Raw genomic sequence first — 21990 nt, forward strand, 5'->3', positions numbered from 1 at the left:
AAAGACCATCTGTAAGTGAAATTCACTCCAGATCTGTCTTCCTTTGAACAAAAAGAAGTCCTAAGGATTGAACTGCCTCCACGGAAATAAGTTTTTCCTGATAAAACAAACCCCTTGGACTGCTGTGTGCTCCTGCCTGTGATGTGTTCCTTGCCCTTGCCAGATCAAAGCTTTTGACCTCGCATTTCATCTTCTTTGTTGGTAACTGCTGAGGTCTGACTGCCATTTCAAAAAAAATATTTTGGACTGGATATCCTAAAAATGCCTTCATTGCTGTGATAGTCTGATGACAGCTGCTTGTAAACATGAGTTTGAGTGCAGACAAAAATTGCTTCATACAGGCACGTCCATTAAAATAAACTGGTTTTAGGGTCTCTGCATGTCCAGGGTCTTTCCTTCAGCCCAGCAAGCTGAACAGACAGATTAGTGGTGCAAGCTCAGTGTGCAGGAGGGGTTTGGTTCCTCCCAGCCTCTGGAGGTCCTGGATTGTTGGATGAGGCAGTGCCCTCTGGCATGTCCAGCTGGAGGAGTGCCAGGGATGGGTGTCCAGCAGGGCAGGGTGGCCTGAGGGCCTCAAGGAGTGGGGTCTCAAACACTGTGCCCACCCAGCAAAGCATTTAAACTCAGGCTTAAATTTCGTCTTGCAAATTGAGATATATTGAATGTGTCCTCGCGGTCAAATTTGAGCATTTCTTAGGTGCGCTCTGGAATTGGAGGAAAAAAGAAGAACAGTCTTTTCTCAAGAGCCTCTTGAAATAACCAAAGGATAACTTGAAAGGGCAAATTCTCACACTAGCACTGAGGAGAAGTACCAGACTGAATTACTTTACTTTGTGCTAAAGTAGCAGCAGCGCCTGTGATCTTTTAAATCTCTTGTGATCTTTTTACTTGCAAACATTATGAAGAGGAGGAGTATTGTTACATTTAATTCATTATGATTATTTTAATTCATGTATCTTTTGAACCTCATGGCTTTAGAGAAATAAAATGAGATTACAATTTTTCACAGGCTTTTAAGGGGTAGACTTGCTCCCACTTCTTTCTGTGATGAAGAGCACTTGTAGTAGTCTGAGTTTTAGAAGCAAAAGAATTGTGTTTTGGAGCCATGTTTTCAATTATTTTTTAGAAATTTTATTGGGGAGGAAGAACTCAGATTGCTAGCCCAGATTTTTCAGACATTTTTCTCAAGATCAGGTGCAGGATGAGAGATGTAATTCCGAGCTGCAATAGAGGTTTTCACTGTATAGTATGTGGCAAGACCTACCACCTTTATTCCTAATATGCAGTACATAACAAGTACAAGTATTTTGTGATTTAATAGCCCTACTCTTGAGAAGTGCTTGTACTTCTGAAGCCATTGTGTATGGCTTCTCCCAATTATGAGAATGACATTAACTTGAAGATAGAAGTGTCTCTTCGTAAACACTAGAAGGTAGAGTACAACAGTAATTTAGATGTTTCTTAAACAATCCTACCTGAGAAGCACTGTGAGATTAGATCTTACAAAAGGAGTGGGAAAAGGTCAAGTTGATGTGGGGAGCTTTGCAAGGAAACAACCTCATCAGAACTTTTCCTGTTGGGATAAGATTTTCAAGCCTTAAAATGAGGAGGAGAAGTACATCCAGAGCTGTGCTTTGGGGGTGATGTCATCTTCTGTCCATTGACAGCTCCTGCAATATTCAAAGCCTGACAATGACAAGAAAAGTATCACAGATGCTGGAAACCTGTGGGAGCCATAAAAGATTCCACCAAAGGCAGAAAGATTTCTAAGGTACCTGCTTTGGTACGTGATTCTTGCAGAGAATGGGAGAGGAAGATCACTTGAAACCCTGAGAGAGTGCACTGGCCAGGAGGTGCCTCTAATCATCCATGTGGTACCACAGAATAAGTCTGAGCACAGCTCTGCCTCTCCTTCCCTGCTGAAACTCCCATCCCTTAGACATCCCGTGGGCATTTTGTGTCTGCTCAGAAACGAAGCTGAGCGTGCTGCCCGCGCCCGTCCTGACTGCAGCACAAAAGCAAAGCCTGTTGAAGTGCTCTGGTTACTGGCTGCATTTCAGCTTAAATTGGTGATAACTTACCCAACAAAGTGTGGGTGAGCTCAGGAGATTTCTGATTTCAATTAAATCATACTGGGAAATCAACATCTCCTATCCCAGCCTGGTCAACGGGCACCCAAAAAGCCCCGTTCTGGCCCCGGGGGTGTTAGCTGCAGCCTGTGTCCATGGGGCCCCCACCAACCCTGTTAGGTTTTCTGATCAAAGAGATTAAGTTGTATTTGGGTTTTTTAAATAACAATCTTCTGTGGTAACCACATGGGTTATGCCCAGAGCTGGTGCATCTCTTTTCTCTGGAGTCCAGACTTAACTCAGCATTTAATTACAGGAACCCACAAAGGACTCTGCTGCACCTTTTGCAAAGACAGGATTTTCTCCTGCCTGACTCACAAGCCAGTCTGTTGTGTTCTCCCTATTCCCTGGTTTTACCTTGTAGTATTCTTCAGCTTTTTTCTCGCTTTGCAGCCCTGCAACACCAAGGAGCATTTTGACTCCTCGGTCACTCTGATCACATTTTATTATTTCTACCGGGTAAAATTTTCCAAAGCTTGCAAAGCCAGCCAGGTGCCTAACAACCTTAAATTTGCATTCATGCCTCATTTTTCAGCTCTCAAGGAACAGGGCATGTAGAGCTTTGACACTGACTCCTCGGGAACGAGGGGTTTTGGCACGGCTGATGCATTTGTGTGTGTTTCGTGGCTCGTTCTCCTCCTCCGAGGGCAGTAACTTGGTTAGCTTTTAGTCAAACTTTTTCTTCCCTGTCAGCTGATGTGTTCTGGAAGCTCATGCACTTGCCAAATCTGACAATTTTTCTTACTAATTGACTCTAATGCGAACTGCTCTATGCAGCCCCACTGCTAGCTGATAAAAACAAAAAGTAATGAATTTTTGCTTAACTAGCTGATTTAATTAAAATGTTTTATACCGTACTTGTATGGTTTCTATAAATGGAGAGGTAATTTTGTTTAATGAGTTCCTAACCAAACATAACATTCCTGATTGTACGTAGCCAGATTTGATAAAGGTCACAAACGCTGCAATTCCACTGTTTGCTTTTGGAAGTCGTGATGATCAAACAGCTTGCTTGGGTACTGGAAATATCCTGTCAGAATTGGTTCCTTCTATTCCTGTTTATACCAGAAATTATTAGTATAGTTTTAGGAGCAGAGGGGGTTCTTCTCTGTATTTGAACACTGTTCATTATCTTTAAAGTGGAAGTGTACTGCCAAAATCCCATCTCATTGTCAATTAGTGGCTTCTCTGCAAACACATTAATTTAATGCCCCTGCTGAAGAGCTGTGCATGTTGGAACATCTTGCTGCTAAAACAATAGTTTTCAGAGCTCTTTGACACAAATCATTCATGAATGGCAATTTATGCCGTGATGGTAATGGGATGTGACATGCAGCTATCTTTGATTAAATTTACCACAGCTTACAACTATTAGTAAATAAAGCTAATACAGACAGTCATCTCAGAGTTCTAGAGGGTGGATAAGGAGAAAAACAGATTATGGATTCCTTACCTGTGCAGTTCCTAAATAATAGCTGCACATAGCACAACTATAATAAATTAAAGTCTAAAATAAGAAGTCTGATCTTTTTAAAACAGCTTTTTTTCCTGTCTCCAACTTTAGCAAATTCAGCAATGACCTAAATAAAAAAGGAATCAATTACCGTAAAATAAATAAATTTGCTGTTTGTTCTGCAACCCTTTCATTCTACTGTATGAGAACACAAAATGGAATATCTTTCTATACTGAAAGATCAAAAACTGGAGAAATGGTGCATTTTGGGAAAAAAGGGTTCATTCGTCCTCCACTGCCGTCCCTGATGTCAGCAAAATGTTGTTTCCTTAGAACAGAATTCATGCAAATGTTTATTTTGCAGGGCTCTCATGTTCCCTTTGTTAAAGAACTAAGCTCTATTTTCATTGTCTTATTTTCTGTTTGGTAAATATAATTTTCTCCTGTCCTTTCTGCAGCTACCATGGAAACAAGCAAAAGTGCTTCAGATTAAATATTTTTTTAATAGATACTTTTTTTTCCCTGGTAGAAAATGGTAGCAGTTTTCAAAATGTATATTGATATAGGAGATGAGGGGAAATATTGTTTGAGCAATGGACTAAAGGTGGACTTTGTATCCCCTTATATTGACAAAAATATATTAAAAACACCTTGCCTCAGTTAGACCCTATGAGTGACACTAGAAGCAAAGCAACCCAGGTATTATTTCTTTTCTGAAAAATGTCTAGTGTGAAATGTTAAAGATCCTAGCAAAATAACAAGGCTGGCATATAAATAAAACAGGTTAAATCATGAATCATTTTGATACCTGGAAAATAAAGGCCTTATTTCCCTTCCTCCAATTGCAGGTACTTTTTATTGCAAATGCAAGCATAATGTATTTTAGCGCCGAAGCATTTCATTTTTCGGGTTGAGCCCTATGAAATTATTAATCTCCAACAAACGTACCCTAAGACTCACTCGTTATTTATATGCAGGGAATGGCGGCTTATTTACCCAAACATTAGAGTGATCCAAAATGTTCAGCTAAGCAGGAACACAAAATATGATATTATATTATGTAAATGGGTTTGTGATACGCTCTGCTGGATAATAACTTCCAGATGTCTCCGTAGCCAGCGGCTGACGGATATCAAAGGCAGGTTGGCTGGGAGGGGAGACAAGCCAGCTGGCGAGGCTGGCTACTGCTAAGTGTAGCGGAAGGTGGGAGCTGGTGTTCCTTCGCACTCACTGCCTTGATTTGTGGGCTAGTGAAAAGGCTTGTAGCCTTCTTGTCACGAGCAGGACAGGGCTGGAGGGGCTGCTGGCATCCCACGTGTCTTGTTCTGTCAGGGGATTATTTTTCGACCTCTTTCACGAGTGGAGGTTGGGTTTAGTCTGAGTCTCCCAGTAAATGAGAGGCTGACGAGCCACAGACCAGCACTGACAGGAGATTATAGACTCACTGAATGGCTTTTCCAACTGATCCTTTATTCCCAGTGCCAGGTGCAGACAAGGAATGTCCCTGAGCTCTCAACGCTCTGGTGTAAAGGGAGTCAGTTGAAGCACCCTGCAGCCTCACTAGTTTGGAGTAGGGTGTCCTGAAGGTGTTGGGCTCTGAAGTCTGACAGTCCCTTTGGGATTTAGCTCCGTGTCCTCTTCCCCTGAAATGCAGCAGGTTGTGTTCACCATCCTTAAAGGCAATTCTGGACTGAAAAGGGACTGGAAATGACTCCTGGGAGATTCCACTGGAGCTGCTGACCTGGACTCCAAGGTACCCCTACACCTTCTGTGAAGCAGGCTGGGAGAGGAAGGTTCTTTTCACAATCCTTATAGATTGTGAAAAATTCGGGTTGTGATTGAGGCTGCACCTCCTCCAACCTCTCATTGCTTTCTGAAAGCTTGATCTGCCATCTCAGTGAAAAGTTTCTGATGGACTTCTGTATGTTTTTAATTGATTCCAATTAATAGCCAAAAAAAAACCCAAATCAAAAAAGGGGTAAGGAGAATTGCAGGGTAGGTTCTGCCACTCTGAGCTACAGTTGATCCTCAGCTCTTCAGCTGCCTTATCAAACACAAGGAGGATGGTTTCCAAGAGGCTCTTCCTCTGCTCTGCAACTGCTCATAACAAACATTAGAGTTGCACATTCCAGAGAAAGAAGTGTTTATCAGCAGAAGATACAAGGGCTGTGTTATGATTTGCCAGTGCTGTGTCACAGTTATGGGCCAGAAGCCCACTGGAAGAGGCATGGGGTAACTCAGAGCCAAGTGTCAATCCCAGGCTTGCAGAACTTGGGCTTTAAATAATACAGCCAGCACAGGGCTGCTCAGCTTCACCAGCAAGCTCTGAAAGATTCTGCCCCAATACAAATAGTAAGGCATTAGATCCTACTGAATCCAAACTCTCCTAACAAGTTTACATCCCAGCATGGGCTCTTCTCCTGTTGTTTCTCTTCATCCCACACTTTGTAATTACTTTTTCCCCTTGATCTTGAAGGTTTTCATCTGTTTTGGCTCAGCTGTATTTTTCTAGTTTATCAGTGTCCTAAAGTGATAGACAGGCATAATTACTGAGTAATCTGACTATTTTATATCCTCCTGTAATTATCTTTGTATTCCCAAAGACTGTTCTCACATGTTCCATGTTTAGAGTTTGATCCTGTTGTAACGAGTTCTAAATGTCACCGTGTAATTTTTGGAATGGAGAGTGGATTTCACTTTCCCTTGGGCTCGTGTTTCATGGATTGCCTGGTGCTGTATACCATCATTTTTGTGACCTATATAAGAGAGTCACAGGAACAACGGCAGGGAAACCACCCCAGACTAGCAGCACTGAAGGTGCTTGACTTGATTTTGTGAAGGAATATGGACAGTTTGTGTTCTGGTGGCACTACAAAAGGTGGAGGAATATTTTATCTTGTGAAAATGGTTCTGAGATTCCGTAAGGCGCGTGGCCATGAGAAAAGGAGCAGTTACCATCTCAGTAAAAACTGTTCCTCAGCAAAACTAGAATTAGAAGCTATATTTTAGAATGAATTGAATTTGGTCATAATCTGCTTTTGAGTTGAACTTTAGATTCTTGCAAACTCAAAAACACTGGAGAGTTTTCTGGGGCTCGCAGTTCAACAATGCTGTTATTCCAGATATGTTATGGGATGTTTCAGTCAGAGATCTGAATAGTTCTGGCATTTATACTCACCAGACTTTGTTACTGCATTTGTCTCACAGCTTTTAAGCAGCAGAAAACATGTACAACATATTTAAACAACACCAGAGAAATTAAGGTCAAGAGAATGCATTGTCAACAAATGAAGATAAAAAAGAGCTGTTGTTTAAAAAAAGAAAAAAAAATTCTTGTTGCAAGATGCTTTTGAAATTCTACATATCAAATTCAGAGTCATGTTGATGATTTATTCTAATATAGGAAAACATCATCAAGAGTGACAAGCAAGCTAGTCACTGTCTAGTCACCTGCCAGCAAGTATTTCATACAGACTAAAAAGGCTGGTATTGCCTTGCTGAGCTGACACTAATTATTTCAGTATACAGGGAGCTTTGGGACTCGTGTTAATTCTCAAGTCTGTCTTTAGTTCAGACTCATTCCACTGTGTAAACTCAGAAGAGCACAAATTATTTGACCATCCTTTCATAATCTGTCCCCATGCTCACTTGCCAATTATATAAACTGATCCAAATACCTGCTCTCAAAGGATTCCCATTTGAGAATCACAAGCCAATTAAAAAAAATTGGGGATATCCACTATTCTGTGGCTCGTCTCTCATAGTCCTATTTCATGTTGTCATGCATTTCTGTTGTCTTGCATTTTCTTCTTTAGATAAGATTGATTTCATCAGTGTTCAGAAAAGATACCTTTCTGTCAATAAAATAATTTTTAAATGAAACCTCTTTTGGATATATACTTATATCTCATGGGAAGGAGGAGGTCAGTAGTTCCTACCAGTACCCTGACCAAGGAAGTCTCCCACTGCCACACCATGATTGTGTTTCTTTGTTTATTGCCCACTTCAGTAAGCATTTTAAGAGCAACACCTAAATATTGAACAGTGATTTTTCTGAAGGTGTGGAAACAGCACTTAGGTGAACACAGCCCACATCATGAGTGTGAGACAGGACCTGAGGAACGTGCCTCTGTGTGTGACTGAAAGGACCATATTTGTCTGTTCTGTGAAAATTCAGCACTGGAACAGGCTTGTTTTTAGGTTTTGCAGTAAAAATAGCTGCATTTTGGCACAAATGCTTCCAATCCTTGCAGCCAGTGGATGTCTGCCCTCCAGAGGTAGCAGAGATCAGAGCCATGACCAGGCTGTGAGAATGGGCTCCTTGCTGCTGTGCCCAGCTCTCAGTATCTCCAGCCTTCCTGGAGAAACTCTGGAGCCACATCTCAGTTTAACTTTCATTTACTGTTTAGTTTTCATATACTGTGTAGTCTGGAGGTGACTGCCTGTTTCTTTACCTCCCAATCAGGAATTGAAATGTGCTAATAGATGGATTTACATCAAACTAGGAGGCCTGAAGCAATGATTCCCACTGAAATCAGTGCCTAGAGATAACTGCTTGGAGGGTGTTTGGGTTTTTATGTTTGGAGTAAGACAAAAGTGAATGTGGATTAAAATGGCAGGAGCCTCAGAAAATGCTTTGATAGCTTTTCCTGCATTGCTCTTGTGTGTTGGGGCATTGGGTTTGGGGTGAGTGGGTTTTTTTTTGAGAAAAATAGCTGAAAATTTTAACATTCAGAGAACAGTATTCCCACTGGATCTTACCTCAAATGAAAAGAATGTGACTTGCAGTCTTTGTGATTTACGAAAGTTTAAACATTTTCTGGTGGGAGTACAGGTCACCATATGGTAACTAAAGCCCTTGCTAGTTATCTTTTCTGCAGAGTTTCAGAAGTAATTGCTGGAATCCTAGAAGACCACAGAGTATTGAAGTATTGGGACTGCATAAGCTCTGAAGAGCCTTCCCAAATCTACATTTCATTGATTCATCCATTCTATAAGGCATAAATTTTCTAATAATGAGCCAGTCTCTCTACGTCAAAACCATGGTCCCACCATTTCCATTCTTATTCATAGCACTGTAACATTTTCAACACCAAAGTATTCCATTCAGAGAATCCACAGTTTAAAAAAAAAAATCACAAAGGACTCAAAGTCACACCAATAATGAAAATTTACTGTGCCTGAGATCTAGTACACTTCCTGAGCAGCGTGGGGTGTGTATTTTGGGATTTGTGTTCAAAACCCAGCTCTCATATAAAGATCATTTGTTTTGAAGCACTAAAAATCTGAACTAATGCACCTTTGCAGCCAAGAGGCTGACTCTCCCTCTGGCTGGGGTTGGGTTTGTGCAGCAGAATACTTTCACAGAGCCTCAGACTGCAGGTTTTTGTAGCCCTGCTCATGCTTAATACCAGACTATAAAGCTGGACCCATGAAATGGACTGTAAAGGAATCCTCTCCCATTCTTTGTGCTCTGGTAGATTGCACTTTAAGGAAATTTTCAGCAACTTCTTTACTCCAGTTCTCTGCTGCATCTCCTTGCAGCTGGTGTAATGAAGACAATACATTCTGGGAGGCGTCTTGACTTGGGAGTGACAGCTCCATTTATTTGGGAATGTTTAGTTGATGAGGGGGTGTTAGGTCATAGGTTGGACTTGATGGTCTTTTCCAGCCTAGCTGATTCTCTGATTCTGTGTTCCTGTGAAGAGGAAGCTGCAGCAGAGCTGCCAGTAAACACCTTGTGTCTGTTCCGTGCGGCCGTTTGTGCCGCTGTCGGACGGCTCCTGAGAAGCGAGGAAGGAGCTAACTGGCTGTGCTTTCTTGTTCCCAAAACAGCCCAAAGGAAGGAAGGCCCTGCCTGGGGAGCTGGTGCAGCAGCAGAGTGACACCCTGCTGCCGTGGCGGCAGCACCAGAGTGCCAACGGGCTGCGGCGGCAGAAGCGGGACTGGGTCATCCCCCCCATCAACGTGCCCGAGAACTCCCGAGGGCCCTTCCCGCAGCAGCTGGTTCGGGTGAGTTAAAGAACACAACACTGGCAGTGGTGCTAATAATAATAATGCTGATCTTGTGGTGGCTCTGGTGAAGCAGTAGGTGTGGGAAGCCTGGCTCAAAGCACAGGCTCTCTGCTCTGCCTCCCTCCTGCAGGAATGGTTGCCTTTTCCATGCTGCTCCAAAGCTCCTCGCCCCAGTTTCCCTCCCCAGCCTAATCGCCTCCTTCCAGCCAGTCCCTCCTGAGACGCTGGCACTGCTGCCAGGATGGCACTTTGCCCACGCTCTCATCCAAAGAGCGGCTGCAGGTGTAAAAGCTGGGCTGGGTGGCACCCAGCAACAAGGATGCTGCATCCTTCCCTTCCCATCCTTCCCTTCCCATCCCGCTACAGATGCGCAGCGGCCCGGGGGAGGTTGGCTGCCTGCCTCCGCTGCAGATGGATCCGCCAGCCTCCCCTGTGTTGCTACTTTCTTTCTTCACAAGGATAATCTCTGAGATCAAGTTTACCCATGTGGTTTTCTGTGATGATTACGGGATGACTGGAAAAGAAGAGGAAGGGAAAAGGAGTGTTTTACAGAGACATTTGGTTGATTTATTGTTGCTGTTGATAAGTGTTAGCGAAATACAAACACATGTTGCTATTCCTCTTGTGGGTGCTGGTTTGGGGTTTTTGGAGCAGTCAAATGATTAGCTGTAAAAAAAAAAAAAAAAGTAAAACTCCTTGGCAGACATTTGCAGCTAGCTCTTCACTTGGAAAAAAATGGCAACAATATAAAAATTCAAAAGTTATTTCAAGTAGCAGTGGTGTGTCAGTGGCTTCCCTTCTCAGGAAGTTCATTTAGTCCTTTTGAAGCAGTGCCTGGATTCACATGAGTTGCATCATCACCTGTTTCTGTGTCTGGGAGGAAGGGGCATGTTCCCAATTCACCCAGGGATTGTTTAAGCTTGGATTATTGGAGTAAGTTCTCTGTGCAATTAGGGAGTACAATAAGGACTAAGAAGTACCAGGTGGCAAATATTCTTATGTCTAGGAAGAACCAGGAAGGGAAGCCAGAGAGTCTTTGTGTGGTCAGCAGTGCAGGCTACAGAGTGACCCATTAATGTGCTGTCCTACTAAGCTGAAGAAATGTCTGAAGAGGAGAATAACTTGATGTGTCAAAAATGCCTTTCTAAATTAATAATTTAGATTAAATCTTGAATTCCTGTGAAAAATAAAGGGGAGTACTTGCAAAATGAACTTGTGCTCTCTTCCATTCCCTACCGATTTCTTTTGAGTTTTGACTAGACAGCAAGAGGACAACTTGGCACCAGCTTACCATGGCAAATTTGTTGATTTATAGGGACTGAAATCTCTGTGGCACTTTTTACCCTACAGTCTGGAGATGAAACAGAAGGACTCGACTATGCAAAATTCTAATATTAATGGAAATGACAAATAATAAATTTTATATAGGTACTGAAGAATTTATATTCCTCACTTAGACTACCAGTAACCTTGGAAAGATAACCTGGCTTATGGAAATACAGAACTCCCAGATTTTTAGCAGTATATTCCATTGCAGTTTTCGAATGAAGATGCTAGAGGAAACACTGAAAATAAAGTGAAAATGGGGTGGGAAATTACAAAAAACAAACTGGCTTACAAAGGGCTGTTTTCCTCTTCACCTGACATGCAGAAAGCATCATAATGACAGGGAAGCTCATACAAAGATTGCGACTTGATTAAGCGTGAGACCCCTGATGTTTCAGGCTTGGGTTGAGTTTCTGCTCCTCTGCAGCATCTGGCCCTTCTGCCAAGCCTGAATGTGAAGCTTGGGTGATTCCTATCAGGAGTTACAGCTCCCTCCGTTCGACTTTGCTCTTTAATTATCCAGAACAGGACAAATCAACATCTTCAAAGACCAGCACTATCTGATTATTTCCATCCACATAATCTTCAGATTGCCCTGGAGCATTTTGCTGTCTCCTAGATCTAGGTAAGAGTTTTGATCTGATTTCCCATGCTTTTGGCTCGCTGGGCACTGAATATTTTTCTGTCCATCTGCTCACAAACTGGAACCAGAAGTGCCCATGTGAAGTTGCAGCTCAGCTCCCATTTGTACAGAAGCAGGTCTGTCACCGTTTTCTCTGCTGTTTTATATAAAACATTCAAACCTACTGCTGGTTCTTGGACACTGAACTTTGTTTGGTCCAGAAAGACCAGCCTGAGCTTACATTTTGTAGGTATAACTCATGGAAATCAGTCCCTCCATAGTGCTACCTTTGGTTCTGGCTTCCTCCAAGGAGAGGAAGGGATGGCATGAAGTATCTCATCACTAAAACACCAAAAAGCCCTACCAGAAGTACATTTTCATAGAACCACTTGCTGCTGTTTGCGTTTTTATAGGTCAGACTAATTTGAAATGCATAGGCAGATCTTTCAGGTTCCCTCCTACTCCTGCTTCCTATTGTGAAGGTAAAAATTCCATTTTATGGAAGTTGATTAGTTACTTGTCAGTATTTTTAGCAAGGCTGTGCCTGAATGAAGTTTAAATCATAGCAAAGGTGAATGCAGCTTGATGGGAGCCACATACCTCAAAAGGCAGCCCTGTCTGGTTCAGCTGGGATCAACTGTAATTCTCTGCTCATTAAACCATTTCATTCTGATAAAATACGTTAAATGAAAAAGTTTTTAGAGAAAAAAAGAAAAAAGGAACATTATCCCTGCCAAAAAACCCCTTCTGTTAATTACAGGGTTTTTACTTTCTGAGGAACATCCGTGTCTGTTCATATACATCAACCACACTAACTAGGAAATGTGTTTTAGAAAAATAATAGCTGAAAAAATAATAATAGGAATTTCTAATTAATTTTGGCTGCTGAAAAGATTTACTTACCCTTTGAAGAGTTTAAATTAACATCTGACATTTATAGGCTAAAAAAAATTTGTTATTGTATAAAAATGTTTTGTAAATTCTGCTTTTGTCTTTGAGCTGAGAAAACAGTTCTCAAAATTTATTGATACATGCTTATTTATTTTGGAAACATTTATGAAAATCTTGAGTTTAATTTCCTTCTGCTTCACTTCCACCTTTGTACTAGGAATAATATTGTGCATGCTGTGAAATATTTCACTGTTGTGAGGCTAATTTCATTACTAATTGTCAGGTACTCTCATTATAATAACTGAAGTCCATAAAAATGCCTATTAAAAATACAAAAATAATATGAAATCCCCCTCCTTCTCCAAGCAAATGACTCATGCAGGCACACTGATCAGCTAAGATAATATATTAAATAGTTGCACCCTTGCTGAGCTCTGTCTATTTTCTCACTGACTCATCCTTTTTAGCTACACGCGTAGCTAATTCTTAATTATCTATTATCTAATTATCTATTAGCTTATCTTGTATTTCATCCTCTTTTGAACTTCAAAAAGAATCTCAGTTTTGGATCCACAAGCCAGTCTCCAGCTGCTTCTAATGGGAATCTTGACTCAGTTTTCAAGGCAAGTCTTGGTCCATCTTGATGGACTGCATGAAAATAATTAATTTTTAAAAACAAGCCTTGTGCAGAATTGGTCTTTGGTCATCTTTGACATGCTTAGATAATGGGCTCCTCTGTCAACCACTGCAGCCATGCTCTCCTTTGTGAGGGCTCCAGACTTTCACTTCATCTCCAGGACCTTTGCAGAGCTCTTAGAGCCTCCCATCTTGCACTTGATAGACCCTAATTTTTCCAGCTTGCCTTTATTAAGCATAAAACTGAAAAATGTATCATTTTCCTGTTAGATCTCTTAGGATAAACAACTTGTTCATTGTCATTATTCCAGCATGAAATTCCCCTGAGGATGACCAAGACAGGATCTTGGTGCTCTCACAAACTACCTTGATTGCATGCTGCCGGCACAGCGTGGGCTCCCATATCCGAGCGCGGGTGATCTCAGCCACAAGAATACTGGAAATAACCTGATGTGTGAAATAGGGAGTAAGAGGGAAGGATGCATTTTATGCAAATTTAATCAGAAAGTCCTGAAGTGGCTTGAAAAGTTGGCAGAATATAATATACCTGAAGACTCTTGTGTTGTTGCTTGTCAGGTCGGGTTTCCAGCAGCACGGGGCACACAAGAGGAGCAGAGACTCCTCTTGACACACTGCAAAACCCTGTGGTGGACTCATGGGTGGGCTTAGCACGTCTTAACCTATCCTGTGACATTGAATATTTAATATGAAAAAAGTTGATAGCACTTTTCCAGCTCAACAACCTGTTTGTGAGCCACAGGCCACCCTGGCTCATGAATTGGGTGAGACAGCTCTCCCAAAGTCTGAAATCCTGGTGCTGGAGACACACAAGGCACACTGAGCTGTGAAATCCCTGCCAGCTTGGACCATCAGCCCTCAGTGCTGCCATCTCCTTTGCTCCTCGTGGCTGTTTCAGCCTGTGCTTTTGCACTGTTTTAAATAGCTTTATTGTAGGAAATCCCTCTTGCCTCCTCTATCACAGCGTTGCTCACTGCTGTGAAATTGGCAGTGCGGAATCCATTAGCTCCCAGCTGCAAGACAGATGGCATCTGTCTGTGGTGAGAGAAGGTTTGTTGAGAAAAGGCCTTGCAAATGCTTCCCAAAGGACATCAGACCTTACTTTTCCTGAGAGAGATGCAGACGGCATTGATTACAAATAGACCTAGATCTTCCTTGATCTCCACAGAAACAGCTGTTTCTTTTGCTTTACCAGCCACACACACACTCAAAGGAAAAAAATTGCCAGTTCTGGCTCTCAGTGCACCTCACCTTTGTGATGCCCTGTGAGTGAGCATCATCATATGAAATTCAGGAATGAGGGGATTTTGTCTTTATTGCAACACTCAGAACAGGATAAGGAGCAAGCCCAGAGGGTGGAGAGGAAATGGGACATTGTGCAGGTTGAGGTGCTCTGGAGAGTCACAGCCTTTCTGTGAAAGGTGGTTCAAGGATGTAGATTGAGGCTGCTCTTGATTCAAGTGCAGTTTCACACCACTAACCAGCCTGGCACCAAAGAAGGAAAGATGAGCAGGAAAATGGTTCATGAAATGTTCTTCTTGCCATGGTCTTGGCTCTGGTATTGATCTCTCCTCTGTGTGTGTGTTAACCAACCAGGACTCACATATGACTCACAGAATGAATGGACAAAGTGAAATGTGGTACAGTGCTACTTCCTTGATGTGTCCATTTGAAATTCCTTTAAAACCTACAGTCTGAAGCAAATTCCTAAACATAATCCATGCTGTATGTACTGCTCAAAGGACATCCCTTCATTTGCATTCTCCCTGGTGATGCCATTCTCATTTTCCAGCACTCACCAAAAGAGAAGGGCAGATCCTGATGTACATCTCTCTGCCAGAGCTGGTGCTACCCCACTGTGTGCCATTTGGGAATCTGGGCTGAAGGAAGCAGATCCCCAGTGCTTTATGGGCCTTCCATGCACACGCTCATCCAGCATTATGGATTGAAAAGTGCAGCTACAGCATAAATGCTCCATTTAAAATTCTCTTACAACAGCATTCAAGCCTATACTGTAATTATACATATTGTATTTCCTTGTATTCAGACCCATAGGGAATTTATATTGTCCTTGCTAAAGCCAGAGGGACTGAAGGAAAGCAGTCATTTAATGATTCAGCTGTCTTGGGCTCTATGATTTAATCAATCATATGAAAGAAATTTTTAGATTCTTTGTGTTTAGAGTTCTCTTGTCTGAGCAGAAAATGTTCCCTTTTTGAATTGCTTTAATAGCTGTATTTATGCAGCTGAAAGTTCCTTAAGAAATGAAAGTAAAATCAAATTGCTGAGAATGCCTAGATAATTTATCGGAGAATATTCAATTAGAATATATTAATATTTTAGATTTCCATCATTAATTTAATATTCAGAGATTTAATTTAGTCGTTGAATTGCTGTAGTGCCATGCGTGGGTAGATTGTTAGGCTGAGTGCTTAAAACACCTGCCACAAATGGGTGAATCTCACTTTGATTCCCAAGAGCAAAAATGCCTTTCTACTGACATAAGTCTTGCAGCAAAAACTCAGACACTAAATCTTGCCTGTGCTCTGCATTTTTCCATAATTGCAGAAAGGAATAATACAATCTTCTAGCAGAAATAAATGCAAGAGCCTGATTTATTTATGCATTCAAATCCAGACTGAGGGGGAATTTGGTGCTCTGTGGTTCTGAGTTTGTCAATGTATTACTGAAAAATTTCATTTTGCCAGACTGGCCTTGTCACTTACTCAAGGAGAACCGTCGTAAGTGAGGTTGGGATTTAGAGGTGATTGACACTTTGCAGACAGATATCAAGGACTCCTATTGCCCAGTTCAGCTAAAAAAGCTGCCCTTGAGTTTTTGCCATTTTCCAGGATACTTTGGGAATAGTAACATGAGTGGAAAAATGCCCCATTAAATCATAAAAACCCCACTAAATCATAAAATGCCGTTTGATTTGGAAGTGATAAATCTTTGAATGTGGCATCCCAGTTGCATGAAGGAGATGGAACCATTTTTAATTTCTCACACAACACAAAAACTGAGATCCTCAGAAGCCACTGGAAGCAGTGAGAATGCTCCCACTGATTGGGAAGTATCAGCATGACATTTCAGAAGTCTCAAAAATCTTTGATAATATTTATGATTAATTTCAAGTCGTTAATTTAGGGTACACAAGTCGGACTGGGAGGAGGCTGGGATAACAGACCTGTGGTCTGACCTTGTGGTTGATGTTTCAAACTGTTCTGCAGTCACTCAGCATCCCCTGAGGCAGTGGGGTGGGATATACTAGCAGGGGTTTGTGACCCTACTACCAATGACTGCTGCTTAAATACAAATTGTAAGTGAGAGACAGGGAATGATAGAATTGTTGAGGTTGGGAAGAGACCTTTAAGATCCTCAAGTCCAGCTGTGATCCATACAGCCTTTGCTTAGGTATTTTTCCATGCAGGATCTGACTTTTCCACCCTGCCTGCATCACTGAGGATGGTCTTTCACAGACAAGAACCCGAGGCAGGGAAGCTGAGTGGCTTTGAGACCACAGAGCTGTTACCATGGCCATGAGCAGCACTCTGGTTATCAGCATCAGGGCCTGTCCTGGGGTTATTTGAAGAATCTCATAATGGACTCAGATTTTAATGGAGTGGTCAGAAATCTTCTGCTGATGGTTATAGTCAGTCACTTTATTCCATGTCTGAGTCCACCTGTGCATCAGGTCTGTTACACACAGCTCTGTGTTCCCAGCCATGCAAAGGTGCTTCTCTGCTGGCTCCCCACCAATTCCTCCTCCACCACCACCCCCATCCAGCCCACACCTTTTAGCTCCAGCTTCACACCAGGAGCAAGAGATTCAGGAAGCACAGAAGGATAACTACCCCTCGAATTGTCATCACAGGCATACTGCAAAAGAGTTCATCAGTCACTCCAAAGAGTATTTAGCTATAATACCCCATTGCACATATTGCAACATATCATTACCTCCCATCCTCTCCAGAAAGTGAGATAACTGTAATAGCCACTCAGGCTGGCTGTCATTACGTGTACAGGCAAAGGCAGGAAGGCATAGTCAGAGCTAATGCACACAGCTCATGAAAGCTATTGAAAATCTGTGAAGACAGTGTACACAAAAACAGTGGGTTAATTTGCTTAGAAAAGAGCTTTGGTTTTGCTCCTGCCTTTTCCAAAGTAAAACAGTAATAATGAAAAAAGCTGAGACAGAGGAGACAAAAAACTCACAATCTGCCTCTTTGCTGCGGGAGTTCATTCTTTAACACTCAGCACCCACATTAGGTGAGTGTGGGACTTGGCTTCCTTGATGAGTTGAAATGGAGTCCCAAAGACAGAGTGGTGCTGTGTGGGTGTGAGTTTGGATTTGCAGAATGATGGTGCACATATAACCTTGACAGCTAGGCTATTGCTGAAATTCACTGTAGCAAGCTGGGATGAGATAGGAAAAGGAAAAACCTACAGTTTTCGTTTCTTTACTAGTGCATATGTTCTTGATCGTCTGCACCAATGAAGAAATAAATACAGCACCCTGGAATTTCAGATGTCAGCTTTTTAGATTTTAGAGAATTTACTCTTGGGCTAATTTTAAGCTCTCACTGCTGTGGTTAATTGTTTGGTTTTTTTTATAAGAGCTGAGATTTTCAGTGATAAAGGTGTCACCATCCAAATCCTTTCTCAGCAGTCTCTAATGCAGGCTGATGAAAGATAAAAGCCCATGGCTACATGATGGGGCAGCAAAGAGTGGATATGCAGTAGTTTACCAGTTTCATTAAAGGCCCCATTTCTTTGCAGTTTTTCCTTTCCCATAATTCTTTCCATATTTTTATAATTACCATATTTATAATAACATTCATATTTGTTGCTAATTTCCTTAATTTAAAGGACATTTTCCTCCTATCCGAACAGTTAGACAACTCAAAAAGCAAACAAACAAAACCTTGGATTATATTAATGGAAACATTTTGCCCAAGGCAATTTGGATATCTGCAGATGGTGGTACTGAACATTTTGGCCCTTGTTCAGCAGAGATTTTAAGAATGTGCCTAAATTTGAGCCTTTAAGTAACGCCAGTGGCTCTTCAGAATGTATTTGTTGACTGGAAACTAAGGACATGAATAATGCCTTACTGGATTAATGTACCCAGCATTGTGCAGTGCTAACCTCTTTGGCCATGTTTATAGTTTTTATTAGAGTCCAAATTTTAATTACCCTTCTCTGAGTGTACTGGTAGCGTACTGGGAGCACGCTCTGAGATGTGCAGACACATCAGCCTTTGCATATGTCCTTTTTTTCCTAATAGACAACAGAACCTGCCTTGAAAAGCCACCCAGTAGACCTTGCTTGCATTTTTTTGGCACTGGGTAAAGAGAGCTGAATTCTTTCCCCTCCATGAACCGACTCATGCATCCCACAAGACCCCCACAGCTGCTGAACCTGCCACATACTCATCCTTGTCATAACAAACCACCCAGCCCTGCCCTCCCTCCCTGGGCAAAGTTTTATCTGAGGAATTCCCCTTTAGGAATCAGGTTTTGGAAACCAGGATCCTCTGTGACTCAAGCTGTAAACTCCTCAACCTTGAAGTTTCTCATGGAAATATTAACAGACCCCTAAATGCCATAGTGCTGGTGTCATTGCTGGGACATTGGCCTTCCTGGCTCCTCTTCCACTCGTGATCTCTGCTCATTTTAATCAAAACATCGTGACCTGAGGAGGGTTTTGTATCTGTGCTTGGGTTTTTAGCCCTTTTGGGCTGTTTTTCAGTTGACTTATTTGTTTGATTTGTGCTTCGAGGCTTTGTGCGCTGTAACATTTATTTAAGCAAAGAACCTAATTTTCTTGTTGTTAAAAGAGGGACAGTTTAAGCAAGAAGAAAAACTGTGTGGGCTTGTTGTTTCTGTCTAAGAAATGAAAGGCATGCATTGTGTGGTGAAAAGATGGGACATGGAGCCCGTGGTTTGAGCCTTTAGGGGAACTGGTAGTGCATGACCCCCTCTGCTAGTTAAACTGCTCAGTGGGAGAGGCAGAGCTGCAGTGTCCCCATTAGTGCAGGACTATGAAAAATTCAGTGGGAATGGCCAATTTTCCTTATTTCCAAGGCACTGTAAAAAGCTATGGCAGCTAAAAGGCAGAGTTTCTGACCACACTGTGAGCTATTTGGAGTTATTTCTGAAGTAACATCACTAGAAGGGAGCATATTAGTAGAGAGAGGAAAGGAAACTAAGATTAAGGATCTGCACTAAAAAGTGTTGCTAGTTAATCCAAGCCCTCAGAAGGGATTTGTGTGAGTTGGAAAACAAAAATAAATGTTTGGCCAGCTTACATTTTCAGTGGTGTGGTTTGCAGTGAAGTGATGACACAATTTACTTACAAGTAAGTGCCATTCAACTGCCTCTAACAAAAAGAAATTACAGTAGAAGAATCAGACATCATCAGAGCATAAATCTTTCATGGAAGATTATAGCAGTTATTTATTATTTGAAAGCAAAGAATTGAGAAGCAAGGTGGCATTTTCTTTCAGTCATGGGAAATGCACACTGTAATGTCTCCATGGAAAAAAAGGAAAATGCTGCACCAAAGTGTTCCCATTCAGCTCAATGGTAAAAGCACTATTCGTTAGCATCTGGTTTTGCAGGGAAACTCCCGTTCAGAGAGGAATTTAAATATTGGAGGAAGCATTTCCAACAACTGCCTGGGCTTACCGAATATTTTTCAGACGGTGTTATGTTTATGGCACACGGGTTTTTGTATGCTAAAGGAAAAGGCAATTCAGAATTTATGAAACGGCTGCTGTGTCTTTTGAGCACCTAAGGGACAGGGTGACACAACACATATGTATTTCTGAAGTCATTGGAAAGAGCCCCCAACAACTTTCTGTCCTTCCTTTTGAACTGCAACCCATGGTATCTGCAAGCATTAAAACATTTTCTTTTAATTTTTTAATTAGACATGAATACAAAATGTAACATTTGGGTATAACATGCTATTAGGAAATCAGCTCTTTCTCTCCTCCTTCTGTATCCATTCAGTTAAATGTCCCCCCTCCCTTCTTTTTTTTTTAACCTCTTGTTCTTAATGAGACTTCCTCCTTCTCCCCATGAATCTTTATGTAGGCAACCTTAGCTCTTGATTAATCAGTAATTAGGGAAGGAGTCATACTGATTTCAAGTCTTTAGTATCATACTCTCCAGCTGAAATTCAAAACTAAAATCTGAAGGGAAGCCATAGTGTCAATATTATGCTCTGTCTAACCATATGATGACAAAAATCACATCAGAGTCAGACCAGGCATATCTATTTATATAGGCACAAATCTGTCCTGCTTGATATCAAGTGTAACACAATCATAATTCTCTCCCACGGCTGCTTTCTCACACATTCCCTGCCTTTGTCACCATCAGCATTCAATATTTCGCCTTAAAGTTTACTACACCCTCTGTCGTCTCATCTGACACGAGCTGCTTCTCTTCACTCCCTGTTTGCCGAGCAGTTAGGGCTCAATTCAAAGTTTAATGAGCCCTCATTAACCTCAGTGAGCTTTGGATCAAACCCTTGTAGTCTAATATGGAAATAATGCCGGGGTATTATGGAGTTAAAAGCTGCCATGCAGTGGTCTGAGGATAAAGTCACTGTGGGAGGGCTGCTTAATGGGGTATTAATTGGATAGAGGGTGTTCATAAGTACTGAGCACTGAGTGTGGATGTTGCTGAAAGAAGGGAGTAAATGCTGGGTGGTGTGATCCTAGGCTAAGGTTGAGGTTCCCTTTGCATCTGTGCTGTAGCTTTGCTTCAGCCTCTGGGGAGTTAATGCTGATGGGGAGGAGTTTTCTGGCCCAGGTTGATGGGTGCTGTCACTCACAGGTCATCTCCTCTCTCATCCTCCTGCTCTGATGTTGTGCCTGTCTTGGCTCCATCAAAATCATTCTTCCAGAAACTAACTGTTAGCAAAAAGATGGTGTCGTTGGAAGGGAGATGCTAATTCCACACCACAGCTTTTGCATTTCCTCTTTTTCTCTTTTCTGGGGTAAAGTGCTTTCAGCACAACATTTAAAGTAACCCAAAATGTTGTGTTGCCTGAGCTCTTGGTGCCAGTCAGCCCCCCAGCAAGGCTGTGTCTCTATTCCTATGGACTTCTTGGGATATTCCCTGGGGCTCTGCTGATCAAAGACCTCCACCAAGTCACGTCAAAGCAGCGCGTGTTCAATATTTAATCTGTTCCCTTGGGTTTACCCTTTTTGTACCCAAAACACTGTTAATTCTTGGAGAAGCTCCATTTCTTCCTTGGGCAGTGTGCAGAGGATGATCAGGGACAGCAAAGAATTAGTCCTTGTTGACACAGATTCCCTCAAGCTCTGAAGGATACCTGTTCCCTTAGTAGGGGACATGTCCAGGGCCACCAGGGCAGGGACACCAGGCTGCTGCTGCCCCTCCTGAGCTGGTACTGCCTGTGCAGTGTGCAGGGTCTGGGACCTGTGACATCATCTCTTCACCAGAGAAGTGGGACTGATTCCTTTCATTTAGTTATCTTAGATATTCTCTGTGCTTCTTGCCTTGTCGAAGAGCTGTTCCTTTCCTTCTGTGAAGCCACAGATGCAACACATCCTGTCTTCCTCCATGCAGCCAAGTGCTTTTCCCTTTGGGCTGGTGACAAGTCACTTATTTCCTCCATATAGCTTAGGAAAAAAAGAACAATCACATATGCAACCATTACAGAAATGTTTTTCTGGAAACTCTCAATCCATATCTCCATAAGACATGTCCCCATTCTCTATAATTTTTAAGCAAAAGGCTGTGTAATAGCTGTCTCTGTTCTGCCTGTGTGCCAGCCTGCAGTTCCTGCCTATCCTAATCCCATATGGGAACGAGGCTTGAACATGTATGCTAGGAAAGGTTATGAAATTCTGCTTGATTTGC

General features: G+C 42.0%; 1 protein-coding gene across 1 annotated transcript in view; it reads left to right on the forward strand.

Annotated features, from left to right (window-relative positions):
• The window catches only part of CDH4 (cadherin 4), a gene marked incomplete at its 5' end in the record, with an annotated part of 414254 nt that overhangs the window by 252942 nt on the left and 139322 nt on the right, over window positions 1-21990 (forward strand). Inside the window, one exon of the mRNA XM_084217634.1 lies at window positions 9418-9594. Coding sequence (XP_084073760.1) covers window positions 9418-9594 — 177 coding nt within the window. The remainder of the gene's footprint in view (window positions 1-9417; window positions 9595-21990) is intronic.

This window comes from Fringilla coelebs, assembly GCF_963513975.1.
Source record: "Fringilla coelebs genome assembly, chromosome: 18".
Lineage (NCBI taxonomy): Eukaryota > Metazoa > Chordata > Aves > Passeriformes > Fringillidae > Fringilla > Fringilla coelebs.